The sequence below is a fragment of the Camelus ferus genome, chromosome 20 (genome assembly GCF_009834535.1).
Source record: "Camelus ferus isolate YT-003-E chromosome 20, BCGSAC_Cfer_1.0, whole genome shotgun sequence".
Classification (NCBI taxonomy): domain Eukaryota; kingdom Metazoa; phylum Chordata; class Mammalia; order Artiodactyla; family Camelidae; genus Camelus; species Camelus ferus.
In genome coordinates, this window is record NC_045715.1 from 29,604,196 (window position 1) to 29,629,617 (window position 25,422).

Consider the following 25,422-nt stretch of genomic DNA (forward strand, 5'->3'; position numbering starts at 1 on the left):
GATGATAACCCATGGGGCTGGGTCCATGACAGTGTGTTATTGTGAAAGCTGGTGACACCACACTGGGAGATGGGATCCAGGGTTAAACCCCCTCCTGGGGGTCACCACCAGATTGTTGTTCTGAAATGAAGGGTGAAGATGGGAAACCACTCCTCACCCTAGCGAAGGGTGCTCAGAACCCCTCAGGCCAGGCTGCAGTTCTGCTTCCCTGTTCCCCTGGTTTCCTGGGCAGAGCCCACAGAGGATGCTGTAACAGACTTTGTTGAGTAGGGGGTGGTTGGCTCAGGTAGGGGAGAGCCCTTTGGTTATTAAGTGACAATTGATGGCCACTCCTCCTTGGAATTCCTTCATCTTCCTCCCAACTTCAGGGTCCTTTATTAAGACTTCCTCTTCAGGCCTCTCCAGGGACTGGGATGAGAAGGGACACAAAGGAAGGGGCCAGAGTGAGGCCTGGTGGTAAAACTGGGAGCCTCTGTCCTGGGCTCTGCTGGCCCCAGAGTAGGGATGAGGCAGGGGATCTCTGCCAAGATACCCACATCTTGTACTCTGGGGTGCTAGATGTGGATCAGTTTGGGAAAGAAGGAAATTTAGTGACTTTGCTTCTGTGTCCCACGCAGCGGCTTGGAACATGGAGACTTGGTGAGGAGGCCTGCCTGGGAGGGGGCCCTGGGCCAGCAAATAAACATTTACTAACTGTAAAAAGACCTTGTCCCTACTGCTTGGGAGCCTGCTAGGTGGTGGAGACAGGACTGGAGGCATGAATGATGAAGAGGGTAGGATGAGGTGGCGGGCGAGACAGACCCTCTACTCTAAAAGGCCTCAGGACACCACTCCTGTGGAATTGGGGTACTAAAGGGGTAACCTAGCACCCCTACCAAACCACAGTGCCATGTGCTGAGGCTGAGGGCTGGTTGAGTAACCTCCTTGTATCATTTTGGTCAACTTGTTATGTTCAGTTCTTAGCCTAGCCCCCATTTTCAGCCCAAGCCTTCACAGAGGCTACATAAGCCCCAGGCCAGGCCCTGGCCATATCTGGATGAATAACGAGACTGGTTGGTCTCTTTCTTCCCACAGGTATTCACAGGTATTAGCCACCCCCTACCCCCCAACACACATACCTTGTTCCTGGTGGCTGTGGGGGGGCCTTGCTGGGTCAAAGCCCAACCAGGAATTTTTCCAGGCTGGTTTCTATATGTAAGGGTGGGGTGGGGGGCCTTGGGGAGTTAGGGAAGACTCAGGGAATTGGGGTGAGGGAGGCTTTGAAGGAAGGGAAGGGACTGAGGAAAGGGAGGAGAGAGGCTACCAGTTGCAAGAAGTAGGCAAGGGATCCTGGCGGTCTGGGGGGCTGCTGAGGAGAACCTCTCAGTTCTGTTCAGAAGATGAGCTGTGAGCCTGGACTGGGGCTGATAGAAGCCTTGGCCCCTGGCCTGGTGGGAGCTCTGGGCAGCTGGCCTACAGACGTTCCTTAGTGCTGGTGAGTAGGTTTGAATCATCACTCAGGCCCTGGCCTCCATCCGCCCCCACCAGCCCCCTGGCCTCAGTTCCCTGGCAACATCTGGGGTGGAGGGGGGAGCAGGAACAAGGGCCTCTGTCTGCCCAGCTGCCTCTCCCTTTGGGCTCTGCCAGACTCCACAGTGCATACGTGGGCTCCAACAGGTCCTCTTCCCTCTGGGCCACTGACTAACCCCAGAACCACACGGCTTCCCATTCTCAGCCCTACAAACACGGTGCCAAATACTTCTCCCCAAGGGAACCTCCCTGAACACTTCCCGATGGACCCCAGTCACTCCAGCCCTTTGGGTGCATCTCACTCTGATGTCAGCAGGCCTGATGAGGGCTATAGAGGGACACATTGTCCAGATGAATACATCGTGCCCCCTATGCCCAGCACTGGGCTCTGTGCATATGAGGCCATTCGAGTCCCAAACATGCCACTGTTTGGGAGGTCAGAAATGGGGGGATCAGGGGTAAACTCCCTCCATTCTTCCTGAAGCCTCGTGAGCCAGAGGCGTGCAGACCGTCCGTAGTCACTAGGGGGCGCTCAGCCACCACAGGGAAGCTGGGTGAACTTGGGAGAGTAGCAGTCTTGCGTGAGAGTGAGGACGCGTGTGAGTGTGTGTTGCGGAGGAGCTGAGAGTGCTGGGGGGAGAAAGCCAGGGGCCACCCCAGGATTCCAACAGATCTGAGTGTCTCTCTCTCCATCCGTCCCTGTCCGACTCCTCCAAACCCCTGCCCACTTCTATACTCCCAGCATAGAGGGAACAGCTCTCGAGCCCTGTCCGCACATAACCTCACTTTCCTGTACTCCCCCCATCTCCCAAATACCGCGCTGGTGTGGGCGTCTCCAGGCAAAGAGGGGCGGATAGGTCATTTTTAGGCTGTGAACCTTGGTGGGGCTTGAGATTTCCCTTCGCTGGGGTAGGTGGTGGGGGGCGGCCCAGGATTCCCTCAGTGCCCCTAGGCGAACGCAACGCCAGGGGCCAAAGCGGCGCGCGAAGGGGACGGACGCAAGGGGCTGAGGTTGAGTCTGTCCCCGCCCCTGGGCGTTCCAGGGGCGTGTCGGGGGGAGGAGCCAGGCCTTCTTTTTAGTCGGCTGGTAGCGGTGAAGAGCGCAGAGGCTTGGGGCAGCCGGGCTGCGAGGAGGCCGCGGCGCGGGTGGTGAGTGGAGCCGGCGGCAGCTGCACTCGGTCCGGAGAGACGCATCGGCGAGGGGGACGAACCGGCGGGGTCACCAGCCACGGGTCTCCGCACTGGAATTTGATATTCATTTACCCAGGGTTTACCCTCCTCCTTTTTCCCGAAACATTTTTAAAAACAGTATTCTTTCCCGTTTTAATTTATTTTGGCTTCCCATTCCCCGCTAAATCCGGCCGACCGTTTGGGGAGATTGCTCCTGTACTCCCCCAAATCACTTCGGATTTTGGAAATCAGCAGAGAGAAGAAAGAGGTAGCAAGAGCTCCAAAGAGAAGTCGAGGAAGAGAGACTGGGTCAGAGAGCGCGCGCGGGCAAGCGAGAAACGAGAGGACAGGGGCAAAGTGAGTGACCTGCTTTTGGGGGTGACCGCCAGAGCGCGGCGTGAGCCCTCCCCCTCGGGATCCCGCGTCGGACCAGCAGCGCTGACGGACAGACAGACAGACACCGCCCCCCGCCCCAGCGCCCACCTCCTCCCCGGCCGGCGGCCGACGGTGGACGCGGCCGCGAGCCGCGGGCAGGAGCCGGAGCCCGCGCCCGGAGGCGGGGTGGAGGGGGTCGGGGCTCGCGGTGTTGCACTGAAACTTTTCATCCAACTTCTGGGCTGTTCTCGCTCCGGAGGAGCCGTGGTCCGCCTCGGGGCAGCAGATCCGAGCGAAACCGGGAGAAGTGCTAGCTCCGTTCGGGAGGAGCCGCAGTCGGCGGAGGGGGAGGAGGAAGAAGAGAAGGAAGAGGAGAGGGGGCCGCGGTGGCGACTCGGCTCTCGGAAGCCGGGCTCATGGACGGGTGAGGCGGCTGTGTGCGCAGACAGTGCTCCAGCCGCGCGCGCGCCCCAGGCCCTGGCCCGGGCCTTGGCTCCGGGAGGAAGAGGAGCCCGCCTAGGCGCTGAGGAGAGCGGGCGGCCCCGCAGCCCGAGCCAGAGAGGGAGCGCTAGCCGCGCCAGCCCCGGCCGGGCCTCCGAAACCATGAACTTTCTGCTCTCTTGGGTGCATTGGAGCCTTGCCTTGCTGCTCTACCTCCACCATGCCAAGGTAAGCGGTTGTGCCCGGCTGGCGCCGCGGGCCGCTGAGAGCGCCCATCCCGGCTGGGGACGTGCGTGCGAGCGCGCGCGTGGGGGCTCCGTGTCCCACGCGGGTCCTTGGGCACCGGGCGCGCGGCTTCCCCTCTATCCTGGTACGTGTAGGGGGAGGGGGCGCGCGCTAGGTGGGAGGGCACCGGGATAGAGTCTCACCGCCCACGCGGGCCCTGCCCACCCACCGGAGTCACCGCACGTACGATCTGGGCCGACCAGCGGAGGGCGGGAGCCGGAGGAGACGGCTGAGGGGGCTGGGCTTGTGCTGCAGCCGGCGGCTAAAGTTTGCTCCCCGCCGCTGGTCCCCGAAGTCCGGGCAGCGGGGGGCGGTAGTCGGAGCCCGGCATGGCGGGGGCGGCTCGGACCTTGGACCGGGGGAGGGGAGAGAGCGTGGAGGGGGCAGGGCGCAGGCGAGAGAAGGGGCTTGCTGTCACTGCCGCTCGATCTCTGCGGCCCTCGACGCGAGTTGGGGAAAAGTTTTGGGGCGGATTGCTGCTGGGGACCCCCCCTTCCACCGGGCCACCTGCGCCGCACCACCCCCTCCCGTACCAGCTCGCGTCCCGCTTGGTGCCCGCCCTCCCCCGCCCGGACGGGCGCGCGCGGCGCGGAGCCGATTACATCAGCCCGGGCCTGGCCGGCCGCGTGTTCCCCGAGCCGCGGCGGCCCGAGCGGGGAGCCCGGGGCGGCGAGCGGCGCCCCTCCCCCCACTGGCCCTCTGCGGGAAGGTGACCTCTCGAGGTAGCCCCATCGGAAGGATCCAGAGAACCACCCCTATCCCTCCCGCTGTCCCCAGCTCCTAACCCCCTCTTAAGAAGAATTTCCTGACGCCCCTTTCCCATTTCCTCCCTAGCTCGAAGAGAAGCCCCTGCCACCCCTTTATTTTTGACTCCTCTCTGCTAAGATCTGTTTAACCCCTCTCCGGTCCCAGAGTCCAGGGAAAGAATGATCACTATCAGGAGTCGGGGGTGCCAGGGCCCACCTCAGTGCTTTGTCGAGACTCTACCTAAAGTCCCGACTTGGTGACAGCCTGCTGCCCTCCCCTCCCCCACACTTCCGAGTGATCTGTGCTTTAGCTTTTATGGGGGTGGCCTAAGGGAGGGTTTAAAAAGTGTCTTTATCCCACTTTACACTTTTTGGAAAAATGGTTTGAAATTTGCTGTGCCTCGGGCAGTGTGGGACTAGCCCTCCCGGAACCTTTGGAGGGAGCTCCTGACAGCCTCGCAAACACACTTTGTTCTGCTGAAATGGGCGTTGGAGCAGGAGCAGGAGCAGGTGGTTTTTTGGAACTGCAAACTTGGCCACCCAGCTTGCTTCTCAAAACCACCTAAGGGGTCTTTTTCCGCTCTTCCTTCAGCCAGAGTACCTCTGGAGAGAGGCAAAAGGAAAGAAATGGGCTGGGGTCCCTGATGCCACCCAGCGTTCCTCAGACCCTGGCACAAAGGCCTTGGCTCCAGGCCTCCAAGTAGGGGGAGGAAGGGGGAGGAGAGGCCCGCCGCCTGGCCACACTGTGACCTTCAGAGGCCCCCAGAGAAGGGCACCTGGCCCCTCCCCGCCCAGAACTGCCCCTCCCAGTGCCCCCTAGCCTTGGAGAGGGTATGAAGTTTCTGTCCCCTTTGCTTTTTTAGGCCCAGGAGGAGTGGAGGGTATAGGGAGAATATTGACAGAGGGAAGCCAGGCAGTGCCATGGAGAAGGGTGAGGGGCTAAGGTGGGCACTCCAGGGGGTCCCTGAGGAAGCTGCAGTGGGAGGCCCTCCAGCTGGGATTCTGGGAACCTTGGGGCAAGGCTGGGGGTATGGGGTTCATGGGGGAAGGTGTGGGAAGTAGAGAGGCAGACTGTCAGATTCTTTGGAGTCTGCAGTTCTGTGGGCTAGAGTGCAGCTCTGTTGCTCAGAATCCACCACCAAAGAGGTGCAGGTGGGATGGGCTGTTGGTGAGACCTGTAGACCCCCTGGAAGGGCTGGAGGAAGCCTTTGCCTGTGGGGTGCTGTCAGGTCCACATGGTTGGGCTAGTTGACCTTCACAGGCACTGGGGAGGGGAGGAATGATCTGAAGGGGGTGGGGAGGGACCTGGCAGCCTCAGGCGTACGTAGTTCAGGGGGCCCCCTAGGGGCTGGGCAGCGGTAAGGCATAAAAGGCTTCCCTGGTTGCCTTTGAGCAAGGTGCCCAGCAGGTGAGAGGGGTTTGGGACCCCCTCATTCTGGGAGGGAGTAGAAACCAGGGAACAAGGTGGGAATGCGAGGCCCGGGACTTTGGAGATACATTTAGGCTCTGGGGAGATTTGTGCACAGGGAAAACTGAGGGCCTCCCCTCCCCAGGGTTTCCTCCCAAGTTTTACCCTCTGGACAACCTGGGGTTTGCTGAATATTCCTGAGGACAGAGGAGTTTGGATGGGGGAGGGTGGTTGGTGCCCTTCGGTCCTCCGCACCCCCCTCCCTCCCCAGCACCAGCTCACCCTGGTATTTGTCATGTCAGCAGGAGAAGGTCACCATGTTGTTTTTCTCGCCCCCAGTCCTTCCTTCCTGCCCCAGTCCAAATTTGTCCTCCTGTTTGACCTTAATACTTACCTGTGGCTTTGGACCAGGGAGTCAGGGGGGCTGAGAGGCTTCACTTCTCAGCAAGGGGCCAGTGAGACCTGGGAAAGGGAAATGTGGGGGAGGGGCATGGACCTGGACAGTGCAGCATTCTGGTTTTCCTCCTGTGTTTTGAGCCTCCCCACACTCCAATATCTGGTCAGTCTTTATCTTCCTTGGCTTCAGAATTGGAGCAGTCTGGGGGTGGTCAGCATGCTCTGTGCTGTGGGGAGCTCCCAGAGGTCCCCTGTTCCATACAGAAGCCCTGGAGAAGCCAGAGGCTTCAGGCTGGGAGGAGGTGAGGAAGGAGCAAGGGTGGGGTGGCTGGGCCAGTGCAACCCTGCCCCTGCTCATTTCCATTCTTCGCTCTTTGTTTTGTCCTCAGTGGTCCCAGGCTGCACCCATGACAGCAGGAGAGCAGAAACCTCATGAAGGTGAGTCTCTTGACCCCTCAGGGGGTGGGTAGGAAGGCCCAGTTCCTTCTCAGCTCAGTGGTGGGAAAGGGACACAGGAATCTGGGGATCAGAGAAGGAAGAGGTGAGTGCTGACAGCTTAACCCTTTCATTCTGTAGGAATCTGTGTCTCCTACTCAGATCTCTGCTAGAAATAGGACTTGTAGTCTTTTTCTTCTGCCTTTTCCAGTAAAATTTTATTTGGAGAGTGAGCTGTGAGCATAGACCAGGAAGACAGATAGCGTTCAAGGATCCCAGATGTCAAGGGAGGCCCCTTGTCCCCCCTGCTCCCAGGGGAGGATGGATATTTCATTCCACTTCCAATCCAGTCAGGTCCCACCTGTGGGATCTGTGTGGTGGGGGCTGGGACCCTTGCCCTCCAGATTGCTGGCTGTGTGTGAGCTGGAGGTGCAGAGGGCCCAGCCTCATGGAACCCCTCCCCGGGTTTTGCATTCCTTTGGGGGTGAAGAGAGAAAGTCCTGTGGCGTCCCCCTGCCCTCCTGGGGAGCAGGTTTGGGTACGTGTGAACTTCCCTCCTGGTCCAGCAGAGGGCTGGCTGTAGCTCCCAGGAGCCCCGCCCCTCTGCCCAGCTCCAGTCAGCCTGCCTTTTGTTTGCCGCGGTTTGGAGTACAGATCCTCCCATTTCTCTAGGGATGCCCTGGCTCTCCCCACCACTGAATGTGGCCTCTGTTCCAGCCTGGGGGTAGGCATACCCGATACCACTCCCCCAGCACTCCACTCTGAGGTCTTGAAGGCCCTGGGGTCCTCCAGGCGAGTTTCGCTGACCCAAATCCAGTGGCCAGGGTATGGCTAGGGGCAGTGTTTGCGCTGGTGAAGCCTGACTGGTTCTGCCTCCTTCCTCACCTGGGATCCCTTTCCTTGACCCAGGGCCTCGCTTCCCAGCCACTCCATGGCCTGTGACACTGACAGTCCTCTGCTCTCAGTGTGCACCCACCCCTCTCAGGCTCCAGTGGTCTCTCTCTGTGGTATGGAAGAGGCAAGTCAAATGGTCTTTGCTGAGGAGAAGGTTGTCTTGGAGAAATAAGGAAAACCACGATGCCTGAAGTTGGAGGGAGTGTATGTGTGTCCATGCCTCTGTGGAAGCAGAACAGTTTTCCTTGGAGGCAGTGGCTAGGGTGCAAAAGGTGTGCTGAAGTTGCCCCCTTCTACCTCCCAAGGACCTTGGGGACTCCAGGGAGCTTTTCCAAGGAATTCCCACCCTGGGCCTTTTTACCCTCAGCTACCAACCACCATGGCCCAGGCCCTTCTGCTTTCCTGTCCTTGTGGCCCCGAAGCCTGGGCACCTCTATCCCCAACCATGATGAAGTGTCAGGTCAAGAATTCTTGATTAGTCATCTTCTTCAATATAGACTTGGCTTAGAAAAGGACCTCTTCAGATCCCTGGTCTTGTTTATACTCATTTTGAAGACGCCTGATCTTAACCCTTTTGTAGGGGGGAAATTCTATGCCCATTGTCTAGATGGGGAAGCAGAGACCTCAGGCAAGGCCAGGGACTAGCTTTAGGAGTCCACACTGTTTTCCTTCCTGTTTTCACACCTGTAGCCTCCCCCTCTTCCCCTCAGCCCCCACATCCTCCTTAATCCACTAGCTCATCTTCCCTCACTCCTCTGGAGGGAGGAGCCAGGGGAGGCTCAGCTGTGGCCTCTGGGGAGAGGCAGCTGAGGGTATGCACTTCAGATGCCTTGGTGGGCTTCCAAACCTTATGTCACTTGGGCTGAGAAAAGGGCACTTGTTCTTAGGGCTGGAAACGGAAGGCAAAACCCTACACTTCAGCCTCTGTTTCAGTGTCTTTAGAGATCAGCCCAACCCACTTACACAGATGTGCAGAGTCTGAGGCCGAGAGGGAGGAACGGGCCCAAGGTCACACCAAATCTGGCCAGAGCCCAGGGTGCTGCTTCTTCCCTCCTGTACAGGGGAAACTCATTTCAGGGACAGGACTGCTATGTGGTGTTGGTGTTGGGGGAGGGGGTGTGATGGGGAGTGGCAGGCCAGGCCACAATTTGGAGTAGTCATTCCGGAGTCCTGACTTTATTTATTCTCAAGGGCCCCGCCCCTGTGGCCCAGAATTACTCCTTCATGCTCCGGTGCACCCCAGGCTCCACGGCCAGCCTGGGAAGCTGTCTTTACCCTGGTCTCCCTCCAGATCAGCTTCTAGAAACACTCTGTGGCTGCAGTGGCAGCACCGTTTTTTCCATGATGCAAGCAGTTTGCCCTCTTGGGTGGGGTTATCGGTGGCTGGCAGGGCTAGTGAAGTGTGCCTGTCCACAGCCACCTGCTGATTCCAGGCAGACCCGGTCTCTGTGCCGGTGCCCACCACCTCCTCAGCCCATGTCTAGGGGGAGGGCTGACAGATGGCAGAGTGCCCCTGATGCTTCCCCTCTATTTCACAGGATGTTGGCTTGGGAAGACTTTGATGTCGGAGCTGACTTTATTACCTACTGGCAGTGTGTCCTTGGGCCAGTTACTCAGCCTCTCTGAGTCTCTAGTTCCCCATTTGTAAAGTAGGGGTCCTACTAGAACCTCTTAGTACCATGGTGGGAGAATTGTTTGAGGTGACATATGTGGACTGCTGTGTACATGTCCAGTGCATAAGAAGTGCTCATTGAGTGGTTGTCAGTCACTGGTATGGCAGTGGCTGTGAGGAGGTTGGAGGGAAATGAGGAGTAGGTTTGCCAAGCTGACTGTTCCTCCTTTCACTGGAAGCTTAGAGCACCCTCAACAGCTATACTCACACTCAGGGTTGACCCTGGGATTGGCTTGACCGTCATGGTGAGTCAGGGGGGTCAGATGTGTCAGGCTGTCTCCCTCAGAACCTGACAGCACCATGTGATCTTTGGAATAAAAACACGACTTCATTAATGTTGGTGGTGGAGAACTTAGGGAAGGACTTTAACCACAGCCTGAGGGACTTAAGTTAGATTTTTGGAAGGACTTACCCTATAGCACGTACCTGTCATGGAAAGGAGCAGCCTTTCAGAGCTGGGTAGAAATAGGGGCCAACCACCTCTTACGGGACCTGCTGGGCTCATACGTCACCCCTCCCACGCAGTGGTGAAGTTCATGGACGTCTACCAGCGCAGCTACTGCCGTCCAATCGAGACCCTGGTAGACATCTTCCAGGAGTACCCTGATGAGATCGAGTACATCTTTAAGCCGTCCTGTGTGCCCCTGATGAGGTGCGGGGGCTGCTGCAATGATGAAGGTCTGGAGTGTGTGCCCACCGAGGAGTTCAACATCACCATGCAGGTGCGTACCTGTGGGAAGTGGGGGCAGGGGCTGCGGTGGAGGCATTAGGCTGGCAACAGATGGCCCTGGGTCCTTTCCTGGGCAGCTCTTGAAGGAAGGAGCCAGGCTTACCTTGCCTAGCTCCTGCTCCTGAGTCAGTCTAAGCGGGATGTGCGGGTCTTGCTCTCTTTGGAGAAAAGATACTGCATTTCCCAGTCAAGTTTTCTAGCAAGCCCTGAACACTTCCTCTTCCTCTCTGAGCTCTGCCCCCTGGGCTCGGGAAGGGGTTGAAACCTGTGATAGGAGCCCCTTCCTTCCACTCTTGGAAGAAGAGGGCCCTCCCTCCTTGGGAGTTCTGTTTGGGAAGCTGGATGAGCCTGGGCTTTGGAAGGTTAAAAAAGCCAGTTTGCTGCTGCCTGGTGATGGGGCACATCTTATCCTGGATGGGATGGGAGAGAGACCTAAGACCCAAGGGAGGTGTGGGTGGCTCTTGGGTAGCTACTAGGGGTAGGGTTAGGCCTGGAGGCAATGACAGGAGGGGAGGGATGGGGAGTGGCAAGAACCCAGGACCCGAATTCCCAGCCTGGCCAACCCTGCAGCTGCGTCTGCCCTCAAGAGGAGCAGGGGCTCCTTGAGGTCAGCAGGGCGAGGGGAGTTGGGGTGGGCCGGAGGCTCTTTCTGGTAGAGCCCCTGGTCCCCCTACCTCCACCACCCATCCCTGCTCTGGGTGCTGAGTGGCAGGAGCCATGGGGGTGTCCCACCTGGGTATGGCTGGCTGGGTCACTAACCTCTGTGATCTGCTTCCTTTCCCTCCAGATTATGCGGATTAAACCTCACCAAGGCCAACATATAGGAGAGATGAGCTTCCTACAGCACAACAAATGTGAATGCAGGTGAGGATGGAGTGACAGATTCATTGTTTAGCAAATGGCTGCAGGGGGCCTGCTCTGTGCCAGGGTTAAGCACATTCCACTTGTTAGCCCATATCCACCTTCCAATTGTATAACCACGGGCATTTCAATTTTACTCCAATGTGCCTCAGTTTCCACATCTGTAAAATGGGCACTATAATAGTATGTACCTCCTGTCATTGTTAGAGGGATTGAGTGAGTTGTTATATGTCGAGAGATTAAAACTGTACTGGTTTATCTTATATACTGTGTTAAGTTACTATTATTGTTTTTATTGTTATCATTACCATTGCCATCTGAACCCCTCTCAGTTTGTTCTTTTCTCTTTCTCTATCCCTCTGCAGACCAAAGAAAGACAGAGCAAGGCAAGAAAAGTAAGTGGCCATGACTTTAGCTCTTCTCCCTCTCCTTGGCTGGTTGTCTTGGTTTGGGGCTCTTGGCTTCCTCTCTCAGGGGGGTCTGATGGCTTCACTGGGTCTGAGAGTTGGTCTCACGGGGACTTGTGGTGGCAGCAGTGGGATGGAGCAAACTCCAGGATTATGTTTCTAGAATGAGTGACAAAACCCAGCCTGGTGCCTGGAACTTCCTTTGGAATAGACGATGTGTCTCCAGGCCATTCCTGGCCAGGACTCGCCATCTTGGTGTGTCAGGGGCTGGTGAGGTCACTGGCTCTTGACTTGCTCCAGCCTCCCATTGCCCAAAGCAGGAAGAGGGAGTGGGTGACAGAGAGGCCAGCTTTTGTGTGTCAGAGGAAATGGCCTCTTTTGGTGGCTGCAGTGGTGCAGTTGGATTTGGGGCTGGCTAGGGTGTTTTCTTAGTGTGTGCCCTCCTGTGGGAGTGAGGCAGGCCGGAGACGCTCAGCCCTCTTGGCCAGGGAGCAGGAGGTGAACGTTGGTCATTTTCTGAATTTTCCAGTGGCTCAGTGTAGAGGGTTGGGTCAGGATGGTGTGGAGGGTGAGGTCTGGGGGTGGTGAGCCTTCAAGATGGGGCAAGCAGCTGACATGGGGGATGAGCCTTGCAGGGGAAGAGACTGAGAGAGAGCACCTCTGCCCTTCCCCCACCCACCATCCTGTCTGCCCTCAATGCTCTGGGGACATTGAAGCCCCCTAAGCCTCAACCCTTTGTCTCTTCCCTAAGTCCCCAGCTTCCAGGATTGCTGTGGCTGCCAGAGCAGTGACTGGGGAGAGCAGGCTCAGAGAGAGAGTGGACGTGCATGTGCGTGTGTGTGAGATAGAGTGAAGCCCTTCTACCTTCCAGTACTTTCTCCTGAGAGGGAGCAGACCTACCCCTCTCCTCTGTCCCTTCCCCCTCATTTCTCCCCTGTGGTAGATGTTCCCAGGGGCATTCTCTGGGCCTGGTAGGTATGGAGAGCACTGGTTCCCTTGAGGGGGACAGGCTTCAGCCTGCCCCCCTTTCCCATTCCCCAAACGCCTGCCTTGCCCACAGGGAGAGTGTCTGGTGAGATGGTGTAGCAGGCTTTGACAGGCTGGAAAGAGGATGCCCTGCCAAGTGCCGCCCAGGCCCCTCCTCCTGACGCCTCCCTAACTCCCACCCCACCCTGCCTCCTGCCTGGGGCTCTGACACCCAGGCCCGCCTCTCAGCCCAGGTTATGGCTGAGCTGGCTGGCGCCTTTTATGTGCCACCCTTGGTTTTGTGCCAGCTCCCAATGTAGCTGCTTGCCGACACTGGCCCTGGAGGGACCCCCGTCACCATTGTACATGGAAATGAAGGCAGAAGGTGCCTGGAGCACAGACTGTGTCCCTGTCCCCTACACCCTCATCAAGTCAGGTCTCTGATCTGCTCCCTAAACTCAGGTGTTCCCTTTATGGCCCCCTGACCTTCAGGGTCAGATTTGTTCAGGGATGCTGGGCAAAGAGCCTACCCTCTAGGCTTTGTCCCCTGCCTGGGACTAGGAGACACCATGAGTGTGGAGGCCTGTGGGTCCAGTACTCTCCGCCCAGCCTCTGCTCCGCACCCACAGCCTGGCTGGGGGCTGGGTTTGTCCCCCAAGGGTGGCCAATGTGAGAAGGAGGAGTTGTTGAGCGCCTGCTGCCCCATCCTGCGTGTGTGTGCGTGTGTGCAAGCTCTTCCCTGGAGCCTGCCTACCCCCCCCAAGCCTCATGCCACAGAACATGTCCTGTCCCTGCCCTCCTCACTGCTTCCTTTCCTCTCCCCTTCCCCCTTGCTCTCTCTCTGTCTGTCTCTGTTTTTTATTTTCCAGAAAATCAGTTCGAGGAAAGGGAAAGGGGCAAAAAAGAAAGCGCAAGAAATCCCGGTATAAATCCTGGAGCGTGTACGTGGTGCCACCGCTGTCTCACTCCTTGGAGCCTCCCTGGCCCCCAATCAAACTCCTGTCTGCAGGACCCCGGAACCCTGTCTCCCTCCCTCCCCCTCGCCTTGGCTCCCATCCTCCCCTCTGCCGTAGTGTCTCTCTCTCACTCTCGCTCCACTAATTGGCACCGATGGGTAGACGTGGTGGTGGCCTGGCTGGTCCAGGATTGGGGGGTGGGTGGATGGGCAGAGGGAGCCTGGAGGATTCAGGGAGGGGCCTCTGGCTTGGCTGGGCACCGCCTTTCTCTCACCCACTGGGCACTGGTGGCGGGCCCATGTTGGCACGGGTGCCAGGCATTGATGCCTGCTCACCCAACTGGTTTCCACTGCTCTAGGCTTCCACACTTGTCTGGAAGCTGAGGCTGGTGGGGAGGGCAGACGTGTCGTGAGGAAGGGGTGCGAATGGCACGAGGCAGCTTGTTGTTGGCTGACAGAGGAGGTGGGGTCAAGCACTGCTGCAGCCCCTCCTTGTGGACTTGGGGCCTCTGGAAGGCAGCCCCCTATTCCAGCCCAACCCACAGAAGCCTCCCCATAGGGCAGCCTCTTCCTTCAGGTTCAAGACTGTGGGGGGGGGCCTGTCATGGGCCCTGTGGTCACCAGTGGCCTGGCCTGTGGACCCTGCCTCTGGGCTTAGCCTGCCATCACTCCTTGCTTCAGCCCACCTTTGGTGGAGAGGCCTGGGCACGAGCCCTCGCACAGGGAGAAGGTGGCCCGATTGCCATCCCCAGGAGGTAGAGAGTCAAAGGTGTGCTTTTGCAGGGGTGGTAGCCGTTGGGGCCCCATGGCCCGAGATCTGCACTTGTGCCCATGGGACAGCTCTGCCCCTTACGACAGCCCTGTCCTTGCACTCTCTGCCTGCCTGTGTCCGCCTCTTGCTGCGGGCAGACTTCCTAGCCAAGTGCTGCCTCTTTCCGCCGCTCTCTCTTGTCTTCTGCTGTGGCATCGGATCCTTCCAGGGCGTGGAAGGGTGTGGGGGCCCGAGAGCTGGGTGGGGGTGCCGCTGCCGACATGGTAGGGGGTGTTGCATGGATTTTTTTCTCTCTCTCTGCTGACGCTCTAGCTTAGATGTCTTTCCTTTTGCCTTTTGCAGTCCCTGTGGGCCTTGCTCAGAGCGGAGAAAGCATTTGTTTGTACAAGATCCGCAGACGTGTAAATGTTCCTGCAAAAACACAGACTCGCGTTGCAAGGCGAGGCAGCTTGAGTTAAACGAACGTACTTGCAGGTTGGTTCCCAGAGGACGAGCAAGTCAGAGAGGGGAGAGAGAGAGCGAGAGAGCGAGAGAGCGAGAGAGCGAGCGAGCACACCTGAGAGGGGCCAGCTGCTTGCTGGGCTTCTAGCTGCCTGCCTGGTGACCGCTGTCTTCTCTGCTTGTCCCTGCGCTGGGTGGCAGGCACTGGCCGGCCTGGCAGGGCCTGTTCAGATCTTGCCCTGGTCGCCTGAGTGGGCAGGCCAGTGTGGCTTCATGTGGTGGTGTGGACGCAAGCTGAGTGTTGTGTCCTGTGGTCCTGCTCGTGGTGACTGTTGGTCCTGATGTTGTTACTACCACCTTTGCTACTAATAGGGAGGGCCCTTCCCGGCGTGGGGGGTGCTGCCTCTGCAAAGTGCAAACAGTTGCGGTCCTCACCACTTTGTCTGAGGTCTGTACCACTGGATTTCTCATTCCTTCAGTGTCTCTCCATGGGGACAGGGGTTGAGTCCGTCCTCAGACTGGGGTCCTGGAGGGCACAGGTTCTGGCTGTTGATTTAGGGTGGATAGGATATGTAACCTCAGGGGACACTAGGGACCCTTAGTACTCCAATAGGCACAGCAATGCCCCAAACGGCCTACATATTTCCAAATGCCCCCAGATGGGTAGGGGGATCGGGCCTGCCTACTTTCCTAATATTAGACTGTAAGCTCCTCACACTTGGGCCTGGTTTTTATTCACCTGTCTGACACCTCCCCTCTCCCAGGACATCTGTACCCCTGTCCCTTGTTCACACTGGGGACCAAGGAAGCGTCAAGTGCATGTGTGAATACACGTCTGAGTTCAGGGGTGGAGGCAGGAGCACATGGCTGTGACAGGTGGCTGACAATCTTTTGATGCTTTGACTGGTGTTTATACCCATCTGGCTTGTACTCAAAGGCAGGAGACCTCTGGGTCAGCATAAGCTTCACCCAGAGGGGAGGAGCTTTTATGGGGATTCCTGGCAGGGCCAGGGTGCCCCCTGGCCAGTCCAGATGCCTCATTCATTAACAAAGTCTTTAGAGTATGGCTGTCTTTCCCGTCCCCCACATTCCTGTGGCTTGTGAGTGTCAGATGATACTGGGGGCCAGGGCCTGAGGTGTTGGTGTGGGGTTCTGTCGGTCTTGGCAGTATGTTAAGACAGGAAGTGTACAGTGGTGCTGGAGCTGGGGGGCTCTGCCTCACTCTGGAGCTGGATGAGGGGTATCTATGTCCCTGGGGGCCTCAGAGAAGATAAGGGACTTGCCATTTTAGGGTTACCATGGTGATTATTCTGCAGAGATGGGGTGGGGGATGTCTGCAGTGACTTGAGTGAAGTGAAGTTACCCAACCCACCCCCTAACCTGGCTGTATGGGGGAGTTTCAGTCCCCAAATTGGAGGGTTAGGATCCCCGTTCCCAGGCTCTCAGAAGGTCAGGAACTGCTCTGCTCTCTCCTTATGTGGGGTGGGTAGGAGGCGAGCAGCCCAGGGGCAGGGCCATGATGGGAAAGTTCTAGGCATCCCCTCTGCTTCCCCTGCCCTAAGTGGAATAGCATATTGGAAAGGACAGGCAGCTTCGTACCTGAGGCCTGCGGCTGAGGCCGGGATGGAGGGTGTGGAGAGGGAGGCTACACGTGTACCTCACCTTCCCGGGGCCCCAGGCCCTGCTGGCTCCCCCTCCCTTTGGAACCTCACTTTCCCCCCCAGGCAGCACCTCCCTTCCAATCCGTTGTCCCAGCTGGACCTCTGCACAAGCCCCATCCCTTGCTGTCCCCACTCGTTCCCCCAAACCAGCCCTGTAGAGACTGAGCTGAAACACCTCTTTCTGTCGACACTTTGCTGATTGACTTGGTCCAACTCTGCTCACCTGTCAGTTCTTAAATGTCCAGTAGGGACTGTTCTCTGGTACATGTTCATTTGTTGTTTGTGATGAGATGTCCTCATGTCCTTGTTTTGTCTCATCTAGACTGTAAGCTCCAGAGGGCAGACTGGGAGCCCTGGGCAGAGCTGCTGCTCACAAGAGGCCCCTCGGGCAGGGGCTCCTGGAGGCAGGGCTGTGCTTTCTCCTCTCCGCTCTGCTGCCAGCGCTGGGCTGTAGGAAGGGGAGGCTGCGACCTCCCCACCAGGGCTCCTCCCCTGGCCCTAACCCCGCCGGCCTCTGTTTCCCATTCCCCGCAGATGTGACAAGCCAAGGCGGTGAGCCGGGCTGGAGGAAGGAGCCTCCCTCAGGGTTTCGGGAACCAGATGTCTCACCAGGAAAGACTGACACGTGACTGACAGCCGCTGCCACCACCACACCACCACCACCGTCAACAGAATAATCCTGAATCCAGAAACCTGACATGAAGGAAGAGGAGATTCTGCGCAGAGCACTTTGGGTCCGGAGGATGAGACTCCGGCAGAAGCATTCCCGGGCGGGTGACCCAGCACGGTCCCTCTTGGAATTGGATTGCCATTTTATTTTTCTTGCTGCTAAATCACCGAGCCCGGAAGATTAGAGAGTTTTATTTCTGGGATTCCTATAGACACACCCACCCACATACATACGTGTTATATATATATATATATATATATATATATTATATATATAAAAATAAATATATATATTTTATATATATATAAAATATATATATTCTTTTTTTAAATTAACATTGCTAATGTTATTGGTGTCTTCACTGGATGTATTTGACTGCTGTGGACTTGAGTTGGGAGGAGAATGTCCCCACCCAGATCCCGACAGGAAAGAGGACGAGAGGGAAGACTCTGGCATCGTCATTTTGTCCCTCTTTGGGAAGCCAGGGTCCCCTCCCCTGCCTGGGAGATGTGCAGGGCCAGGGCACGGGGGCAAATTTGGCCTGCTTTTGGGAACACCGACAAACCCAGCCCTGGCCCCGAGCCTCTACCCCAAGTCAGATGGACAGAATGATGGACGACAGGTACAGGGACAAGGACGCTGGCTCTGACCAGGAATTTGGGGAGCCTCGGGACACTGCTGTGCTTTGGGGATCCCCTTCATGTGCTGCACGGGCATCTTGCCCCCAAGGGCACTGCCTGGAAGATTCAGGAGCCTGGGCAGCCCTCATCTCCTCTCACCTGCTTCCGAGATGCCCAGGAGTCCACTGACATGTCTCGGCGAAGAAAAGAGTGACTTTGGTGGAGCTCGTCCTCTGAGGGATGGCCCTCTGCCTTGGCCCTCTCCCAGCTTGGCCTCCTGGGTGCAGCCCAGGAGGGCCAGATGTCCTCAGACCATTGAAACCACTAGTTCTGTCCCCCCAGGAGACCTGGCTGTGTGTGTGTGAGTGGTTAACCCTCCTCTGTCCCCCAGCCCAACCCTTCCCGCGGCATCGAGAGACAGGGCAGGATCCCCGTGCCCAGCCTGGAGGCAGAGAAAAGAGAAGTGTTTTATATACGGTACTTATTTAATAGCCCTTTTTAATTAGAAATTAAAACAGTTAATTTAATTAAAGAGTAGGGTTTTTTTCAGTATTCTTGGTTAATATTTAATTTCAACTATTTATGAGATGTATCTCTCTTGCTCTCTCGCTCTCTCTTATTTGTACTGGTCTTTGTGTATAGAATTCATGTTTCCAATCTCTCTCTCCCTGATCGGTGACAGTCACTAGCTTGTCCTGAACAGATATTTAATTTTGCTAACACTCAGCTCTGGCCTCCCCTTTCCCTTGGCTCCCCACCACACATTCCTTTGAAATAAGGTTTCAATATACATCTACATACTATATATATATTTGGCAACTTGTGTTTGTATATATATATATAAATATATATATATGTTTATGTATATATGTGATTCTGATAAAATAGACATTGCTATTCTGTTTTTTATATGTAAAAACAAAACGGAAAAATAGAGAATTCTACATACTAAATCTCTCTCCTTTTTTAATTTTAATATTTGTTATCATTTATTTATTGGTGCTACTGTTTATCCGTAATAATTGTGGGGGAAAAGATATTAACATCACATCTTTGTCTCTAGTGCAGTTTTTCGAGATATTCCGTAGTACATATTTATTTTTAAACAACAACAAAGAAATACAGATATATCTTAAAAAAAAAGCATTTTGTATTAAAGAATTTAATTCTGATCTCAAAGCTCCTGCTGGTTTCTCCTTCTCCATTGAATCCTTCTTCCAGACTTTCTCCTGCCCCCGTTCCCTCCTGCCTTGGGGAACATGGCATTTGTCTGAGGTATGGGAAAGGGGTTCCAGGTGTGTAGGATACGGGTGACCCATCTCATTGTGCTGGGGGCCAGAGTCCTTCCATTCTGGCTGGGCCAGTCCTGGGGGGGCTCGGCCATCCTCTGTCATCTGTGAAAGGAGGGGAGGGGTGTTCTGGAAGAGGGGGAGGGAGAGACAGCTTCTCAGCAGGAGCCAAGGGTCCTGCAGTGAATAGGGCTGCCTTCAGGAATCACGTGATCCAGGCACTGTCCCTTGTTCAGGGAAGGAACTGGTCATGTGTCTGAGCTTGCTGCCCAGGGGATAGGAGGGGTCTGTGTTTGGCTCTGGAGCCTTGTTGGCTGTAATAGGTTAGGAGTGGGAAGGGGGTGCTCTTAGGGGCCTGTGACCCAGGGAGTAATTCTAGTTTTACATAGTCCAGAGGTTCCTTGAGCCTCTGGAAGGTGGACCCTCAGCTCTGGTTGTCCCTGAGGGGACTCTCTGCCCCGCCTTGCTGCCTGGGCCCTTCTCTCCTGCAGACCTGGGGAGGATGGGAGCTGTCTGGGTCTTTGGCATTAGTGACAGTGCTTCCAAATCCACTTTTCTAGCCTCTTAGTCTTTCAAACTGTATTTATTGAGCCATCAGCCATTGCGCCAGGGCAAGGGATGCCGTTATGAATAAGATATAATATCACCCCTTAAAGATCTGGTGAAGGTGGATAGGTGAGGAGACAGAACTATACATTCACGAATAGAAAATACATCAAATGTGATGGAGGCATCTGATTCAGCTTGGGGGAGGGGGTGGATTGGAGGTGGTAGAGTCTAGGGGGTCTGCTCATGACATTACTTCTAGGCTGCCCCGTAAAGCATGTGTAGGAGAGAGAACAGGCAGGGGAGGGTGGAAGGCTTGAAGGTGACATTCCAGGCAGAAGGGACAGTGTGAGCAGAAGCATGGAGGGGGTATCCAGGGGCTGGGTGAGGGGATGGAGGTGGGAGAGAGGCAGGAATAGACCCTGCCTGCAGTGTCCATGGTGCTAAGAGCCTAGCAGCTGAGGGGTTTTAAATGGAGCAACCCAGCAGGGAGGAGGCTGTTGTAGTCCTCCAGGAAAACAGCCAGTGGCTGATCTGGGAGGGCACCCCCTGCCTCTCCTGGCCACACTGTACAGTCCCTGCCCTCACACAGCTTTGGGTCTAGTTAAGTGAGTTAAGTGCTCGTTTTCCAAGCACTTTCCACCTGCAGCTCTTGTGCTGGTCAACACTGAATCTGCAGGATGGCTCTGTGAGTCCAGGCTCTTGTCATCCGAAGTGGATATTTGCCTGAGCCTCTCAACGGGCCTCCTGGATTCTTTTCTCGCCAGAATTCTCATCAGCCAGAGTGAGTCTGTTAAAATGTGAGCTGAATCATGTCACATTTTGGCTCAAAACCCTGAAGACTCTGTTTTACTTGGAGAAATAGCCAAAGTCCATACAATGGCCTTAAAAGGCCCTGCACCATCTCAGCTGCTTCTATCTCCCCGACTCAATGGCTTCTGATCCCACCCCTACCCCACACCTAGCACTCAGCTCTAGCTACACCAGTTTCTCTGCTCACAGAGGGTGTGCTCCCACCTCAGGGCCTTTGCACAGGCTGTCCCTGCTTCCTGGAGCTCTCTTTCCCCAGATGTAGCATGTGTGGCTCTCTTGCCTTCATGTCTTGTTACCTTCTCAGTGAGGTCACCTTGACCACTGCATTTACCGTTGATACCCCTTTATCCCTCTGCACTCAGGGTCCTTTTTTCATCATCTTTCTTTTTTTTCCCATAGCACATGCTACCTTATAACATACTCTAGAACAGTGCTGGCCAATACAACTATGATGTGAACCACATATATAATTTAAATGTTCTGGGAGCCAGATTTTAAAAGGTAAAAGGAAACAGTTGACATTTAATTTAATGACATATTTTACTTAACCCCAACATATCTAAAAGATTCCAACATTGAATCAATATCAAAATGGTTAATGAGAGATTTTACCTTTTTTTTGGTACTAAGTCTTTGAATCTGATGTGTATTTTGCTTTTATCAAACATCTCAATTGGGAGTAGCTACATTTCAAGCACTCAATAGACACACGTGGCTTGTAGCTACCATTTTGGACAGGGTAGCTTTAAAATTTACTCCCCCTTTTGCCTCCCTCAACTATTAGAATGCAAGCAATGTAAGGGCAGAGATTTTTATCTGTTTTGTTCATTGTTGTATCTCCAGCTCTTCGAGTGGTGCCTGGAACATAGTACATGCTCAATAAACATTTGTTATCTGCCTGACACTGTTGAAACTGAGGCCTGGTGACCGAGGGTTTGTTTCAACCCAAGGCTGTGGAGGTTGGTGAGTGCTGGCACTGGTGGGGGTGGTGGGTAGAGGGGCTTGTGAGTAGGTGCAGACTTGAGCAGGGCTGGGTGAGTCGGTGGTGGGGATTAGGAACAGAGGCCTCATCATCTATGCCAGGCCTTGTCTCCTTCTTTTAGCCACCCTGGAGATAGGGTTCATTATTTCTGCTTGGCAGTGAGGCTCAGAGAGGGTAAATAACTTGCCCAAATTGACACAGAGCCAGTAAATAGCCAAGGCAGAATTTAAACCAGCTTTCCTGACTCCAAGTCTAGTGCTCTTCCCACCTCACCACAGTTGCCCCAGGCTAGGGCAGAACATCAAGAAATAAAAATGAATCATCTAGACTGAATACAAACAGGCAGAAGAAAAGTGGGACAGGGGGAGGATGTGGTGGTGGCCAAACCCAGGACTGAAATACAGATTTCCCTGAGTGTGGTAAGGCAAGGCAAGGCAAGAGAGGTCTCCAGGGGCTGAGGCTCATCAGTAGAAGATTGGAAACCTAAGCACGAAAGGGATTGCAACACGCAGCCTTGGAAGGGAGAAAGGGTCTTTAAATAGACTATGGAGGAAGAAAGGATAAAATGAACATGCTGCATCCCCCGATTGTATAAGATCTGCTCATACACCCCCTGCAGCCTTCCCGAAGGACCTCTCAAGGCCCAGTGCCACGTTGTCCCAGCTTTTCTCCCCTCTGTGGGACTCACACTCTCACCTCTGATCTGGCCACTGTTTTCTCTAGAGATACAGTGCTCCTTCCTAACTCTGCTCTGCCCAGCCTGAGCCCCTTCCCCTTTTTCCTAAAGGGCAACCTACCATGGCCACAGCCCCAAAGGCCTTTGGAGTACTTGCTTCTCCAAGGAACCTGCCAGCCTACTCTCCTCCCTCCTGCAAGGAGGCTGGGTGGACCCACATAGAAGCTAGTGATTCTGGATCGGTTTCATATGTTAATACCATTGTGGTGGTCCATGGGCAAGTACAGCCACAGTTCTTCCACCCCTTTTGCCTGCGTGCTACAAGCAGTATGGTCTGCTTTTCCTCCATTGACTCCGAGCTAGCCTTATGACTCGCTTTGACTAAGAGGATGTGGCAGAACAAATGTTTTGGGACTTTCAGGCCTTGGCCTTCAGGGTCATTGCAGTTTCTATCTTTTCCCTCTTGGAAGGCAGCTGCCATGCTGTACGGAAGTCCAACAGCTCTGCTGGAGGGAAAGGCCATGTAACAAGAAAGAGAGGGGCTCAGGCAGCCCCCAGATGTTCCAACCGCCTAACGCTGAGGCCCCAGGTATGTAAGTGAGGTCATTTTGGATTCTCTGGCCCCAGATGAGCCACTCTTGCAACAACACATAAAGGAGAGAGAAGCCATTCCCTGCTCAAATGTACAGGGTTGTGAGTAAATATATGGCTGTTGTTGTTCCAAACGGTGGACATTTTGGGGTGGTTGTTTCCCACCAATCATATCTGAACCATCTAACTAAATGGTCATTTCTCTGGGGTTAAGACCTTTGTCCCTTCCCATCCATAAGGCTTTTTTACTCTATGCATGATGGTCTTACGGGGTGGAGGGAGGCTCAAGGAAGGAAGGATATTTATAAATGAATCAGAGACCAGCAGTCTGACCTGCTGAGATGACTCAGGGCAAGGGCTGACCCAGGCAGGACAAAGTATTGTCCACATTTCTAGAGTGAGGAGAGCAACTCAGTATTATTGACGTCTTACCAAGAGAAAGTGGGCCTCACCTGCAGCGTGAGGGAGAGAGGCTAGAGGCTGAGAAGAACTGGCAGAGAGAGATGCACCAGAGATTTGGAAGAAAAGGCTATGAAATCTCCTTTCCTTCCTCCCTCCCACCCTCCAGCATTTATGGACTAGCAGCCACACGTGCTATGTCCTGGTGAGGAATGGGCTCTCATTTACCTGGGCTGGCTTTAGCAAGTAAAAGCCTAAAGACGGGGGCCAGACAAGATGACCCTTGGGAGGCCCCACCATGTTGGCCTCAGAGTTCTTGGGAGGGAGACAGTTCAGCTGCATCCCAGGACATTATCCATCAGAACAGGGGGAACAGGGGAGGGCAGAGAAGGAATAAGTAAATATTTATAATCTTCTTGGAAAGGGAAAATGCAAGGCAAAGATAGGGCCTGGCTGAGCATCTGCAGAGGGGGTGATGGGAGTGATGCAGAAGAGGGAGGAGCTAGAACCAAGGGGAGTGGGGAGTCAAAGGAAAAGGACCCATTGGGTAGAGGTGCCTATGGGGTGGGGGGGAGGCCAGAACTGGGTCTCCTCAGAATGAGGCAGCTGAGATCTGAAACAGATTTTAAAAGGTTACATTTACCTTTGGAGGGTTAGTCTGTCAGTGAAGAAAGTGTAAGTACTTACGCTGAAGCAGGAGCTCCCTGAAGGTGGCAATAAGGCCCTTGCCTTCGGGTGCTCCCTGCCCTTGCAGAGCTTCTAGTCTGAGGGAGGAGAGACAGCCCCTGCCATCAGACATTGCTTTGTTGATTAAGATGGAAACCATTCTCAGGAAGGCACCCCGCTGCCTTCATTCAGCTGCTCTAGATGTTTGGAATCACTGGATACTGGTGCTTGATGAGCCCTTTTGGGACCTGTAACCTTCCCTCCTCTCCCAGCACACACTTACAGTCCCCATGGGACTTCTCTCTGTATTGCTATGGGCCAATGATAGCTCACCAGCCTGGGCCCTGGTGTTTCCCCACACATCCCCTGACGGTCCCTGTGTCTGGCTCCAAGTGGGGCAGATGCCAACACATATCCCCCTCTCCCTTTCCTGGGGCTCTGCCTGTCTCCTCTGAGAATCCCATTTTCTCACCTCCTCAGGCTCCCTGCAAGAAGACCATGTCCCCACTCCCCACCCCATCTGTAGCTGAGGCAACCATCTTGGGGCTGGAAGTCCCCCAGAAAGTGTGGTGATGGCCAGCCTGTAGGGACCTCACCGCCAATGCCCTGCCTGCTGTCTCTGCAGAGCCCCATCTGGCTGCCCCAAGCCCCACCAGGATTTCTGACAGATCTAGGTTAGAATCAAGGGTCTGCCACTGGCCAAATTACTTCTCTGGGCCTCAACATTCTTATCTCTGAAATGGGGAAAATCACACCTGTATTGTGAGCTTGAGGCGAGGAAGTGATGTGTGAAAGTACCCAATACAGTGCCAGGTATGTAGGGTGTGCTCACAATGGTCATTATAATTATGTTGTTATTTCTAGTCCCCACGTCAATGCCTTTTTCTTCTCCTACTTTAGTATAATTTGGCTGGTTTTTTCCTCCTCACTTTTTAATTTTTAAACTGAAATACCATGACTGAGTTTTATACCCATTTTTGCAAGTATGCATCCTTACTCCCCCGCTGAGGAGTGATGCAAGCCAGGCCCTCCGGAGGGTCCATCTCAGAAGCCCTCCCAGGAGGGCTCCAGGATCTCTGGCGGACAGGTCTGTGGTATAGCTATGGGGAGGGAACTCTGGGACTTGGGCAGGGAGAAGCATGCTTTCCCTGGGACTTTGAGAGCTGGGAGCTGCCTTCTCCTGGGGAGGCAGCAGGAAGATGACTTCTGGGGAAATAATTCACGGAGGACGTTTGCATATTTGTTTGCTCTTGGCTTCCCCAAGACTCTCCACCCCCACCCACCCCAGGTTGCTCTGCTTCATTCCCCAGGGCTTCCCACCTGCTCCATCCTCGCTTATCTCTGTCCAGCTTGAGGGACACAGAGAGAGGGAGAATGGCTGCGCCTGGATTCCAGGCCTGCTGGGCCCCTGAGGCTGGCCCCTGGCAGACACCCTCGCTGCATACTCTTGCCCAGAGCAAGATGCCGGGTCACAGGTCTTCTTCCGCACGAGCCACCCACAAGGGCTCTCACGTATACAAGTGTGACAGAGGTCACCACTTCTGGTCACGGGGCAGCCGCCAGGTTGGGTAAGGGTTCCCAGCCCAGCTGAGGGATCTGACTTCTCAGGATGTGCCCCCAGGGGCTGGGGGGTGAGGGGCTGACCTGGCGGGAGTCCCATGACCCCAAGATCCCCTCCAGGAGCTGCTGACTCTTCAGCAATAATAAAACACCTCATGCCTATTAATAACCCATTCTCCGGCAGCCACAGAATTGATAAGACTGGGTCACTTCTGACCCAGCCTGGCCTAACTGCCTGGGTTCAAATCCTGGCAGCTAATTCTGGGTCCCTGATGTCCAAAACCCAAACCTAACAGCTTCTAAACGTGTCTGAGGACAAAATTACCTGTTTGAGACTTAGTTGTCTGTTAATCAGATATCATGATACCCAAGGCCAGGAGAGATGTGGGCAGACCTGGGGGTGCGGTTACTGTGTGTAGTAAGTGCTCCTAAAGTGAATGTGCATAGGGTGATGGGAAGAACAGATCTGGGGTCAGACAGAGCTGG

General features: G+C 55.2%; 1 protein-coding gene across 1 annotated transcript; it reads left to right on the top strand.

Moving 5' to 3' along the window:
• The first annotated feature begins 1,772 nt into the window (after nucleotides 1–1,772).
• On the top strand, nucleotides 1,773–18,593 carry VEGFA (vascular endothelial growth factor A). Its single transcript, XM_032463522.1, has 9 exons — nucleotides 1,773–1,967; nucleotides 2,590–3,723; nucleotides 6,720–6,768; nucleotides 9,857–10,053; nucleotides 10,849–10,925; nucleotides 11,288–11,317; nucleotides 13,165–13,236; nucleotides 14,365–14,496; nucleotides 16,659–18,593. Exons 1-9 carry the CDS (start codon nucleotides 1,773–1,775, stop codon nucleotides 16,678–16,680), a joined length of 1,908 nt encoding a protein of 635 aa, XP_032319413.1. The 3' UTR covers nucleotides 16,681–18,593.
• Nucleotides 18,594–25,422: the final 6,829 nt, after the last annotated feature.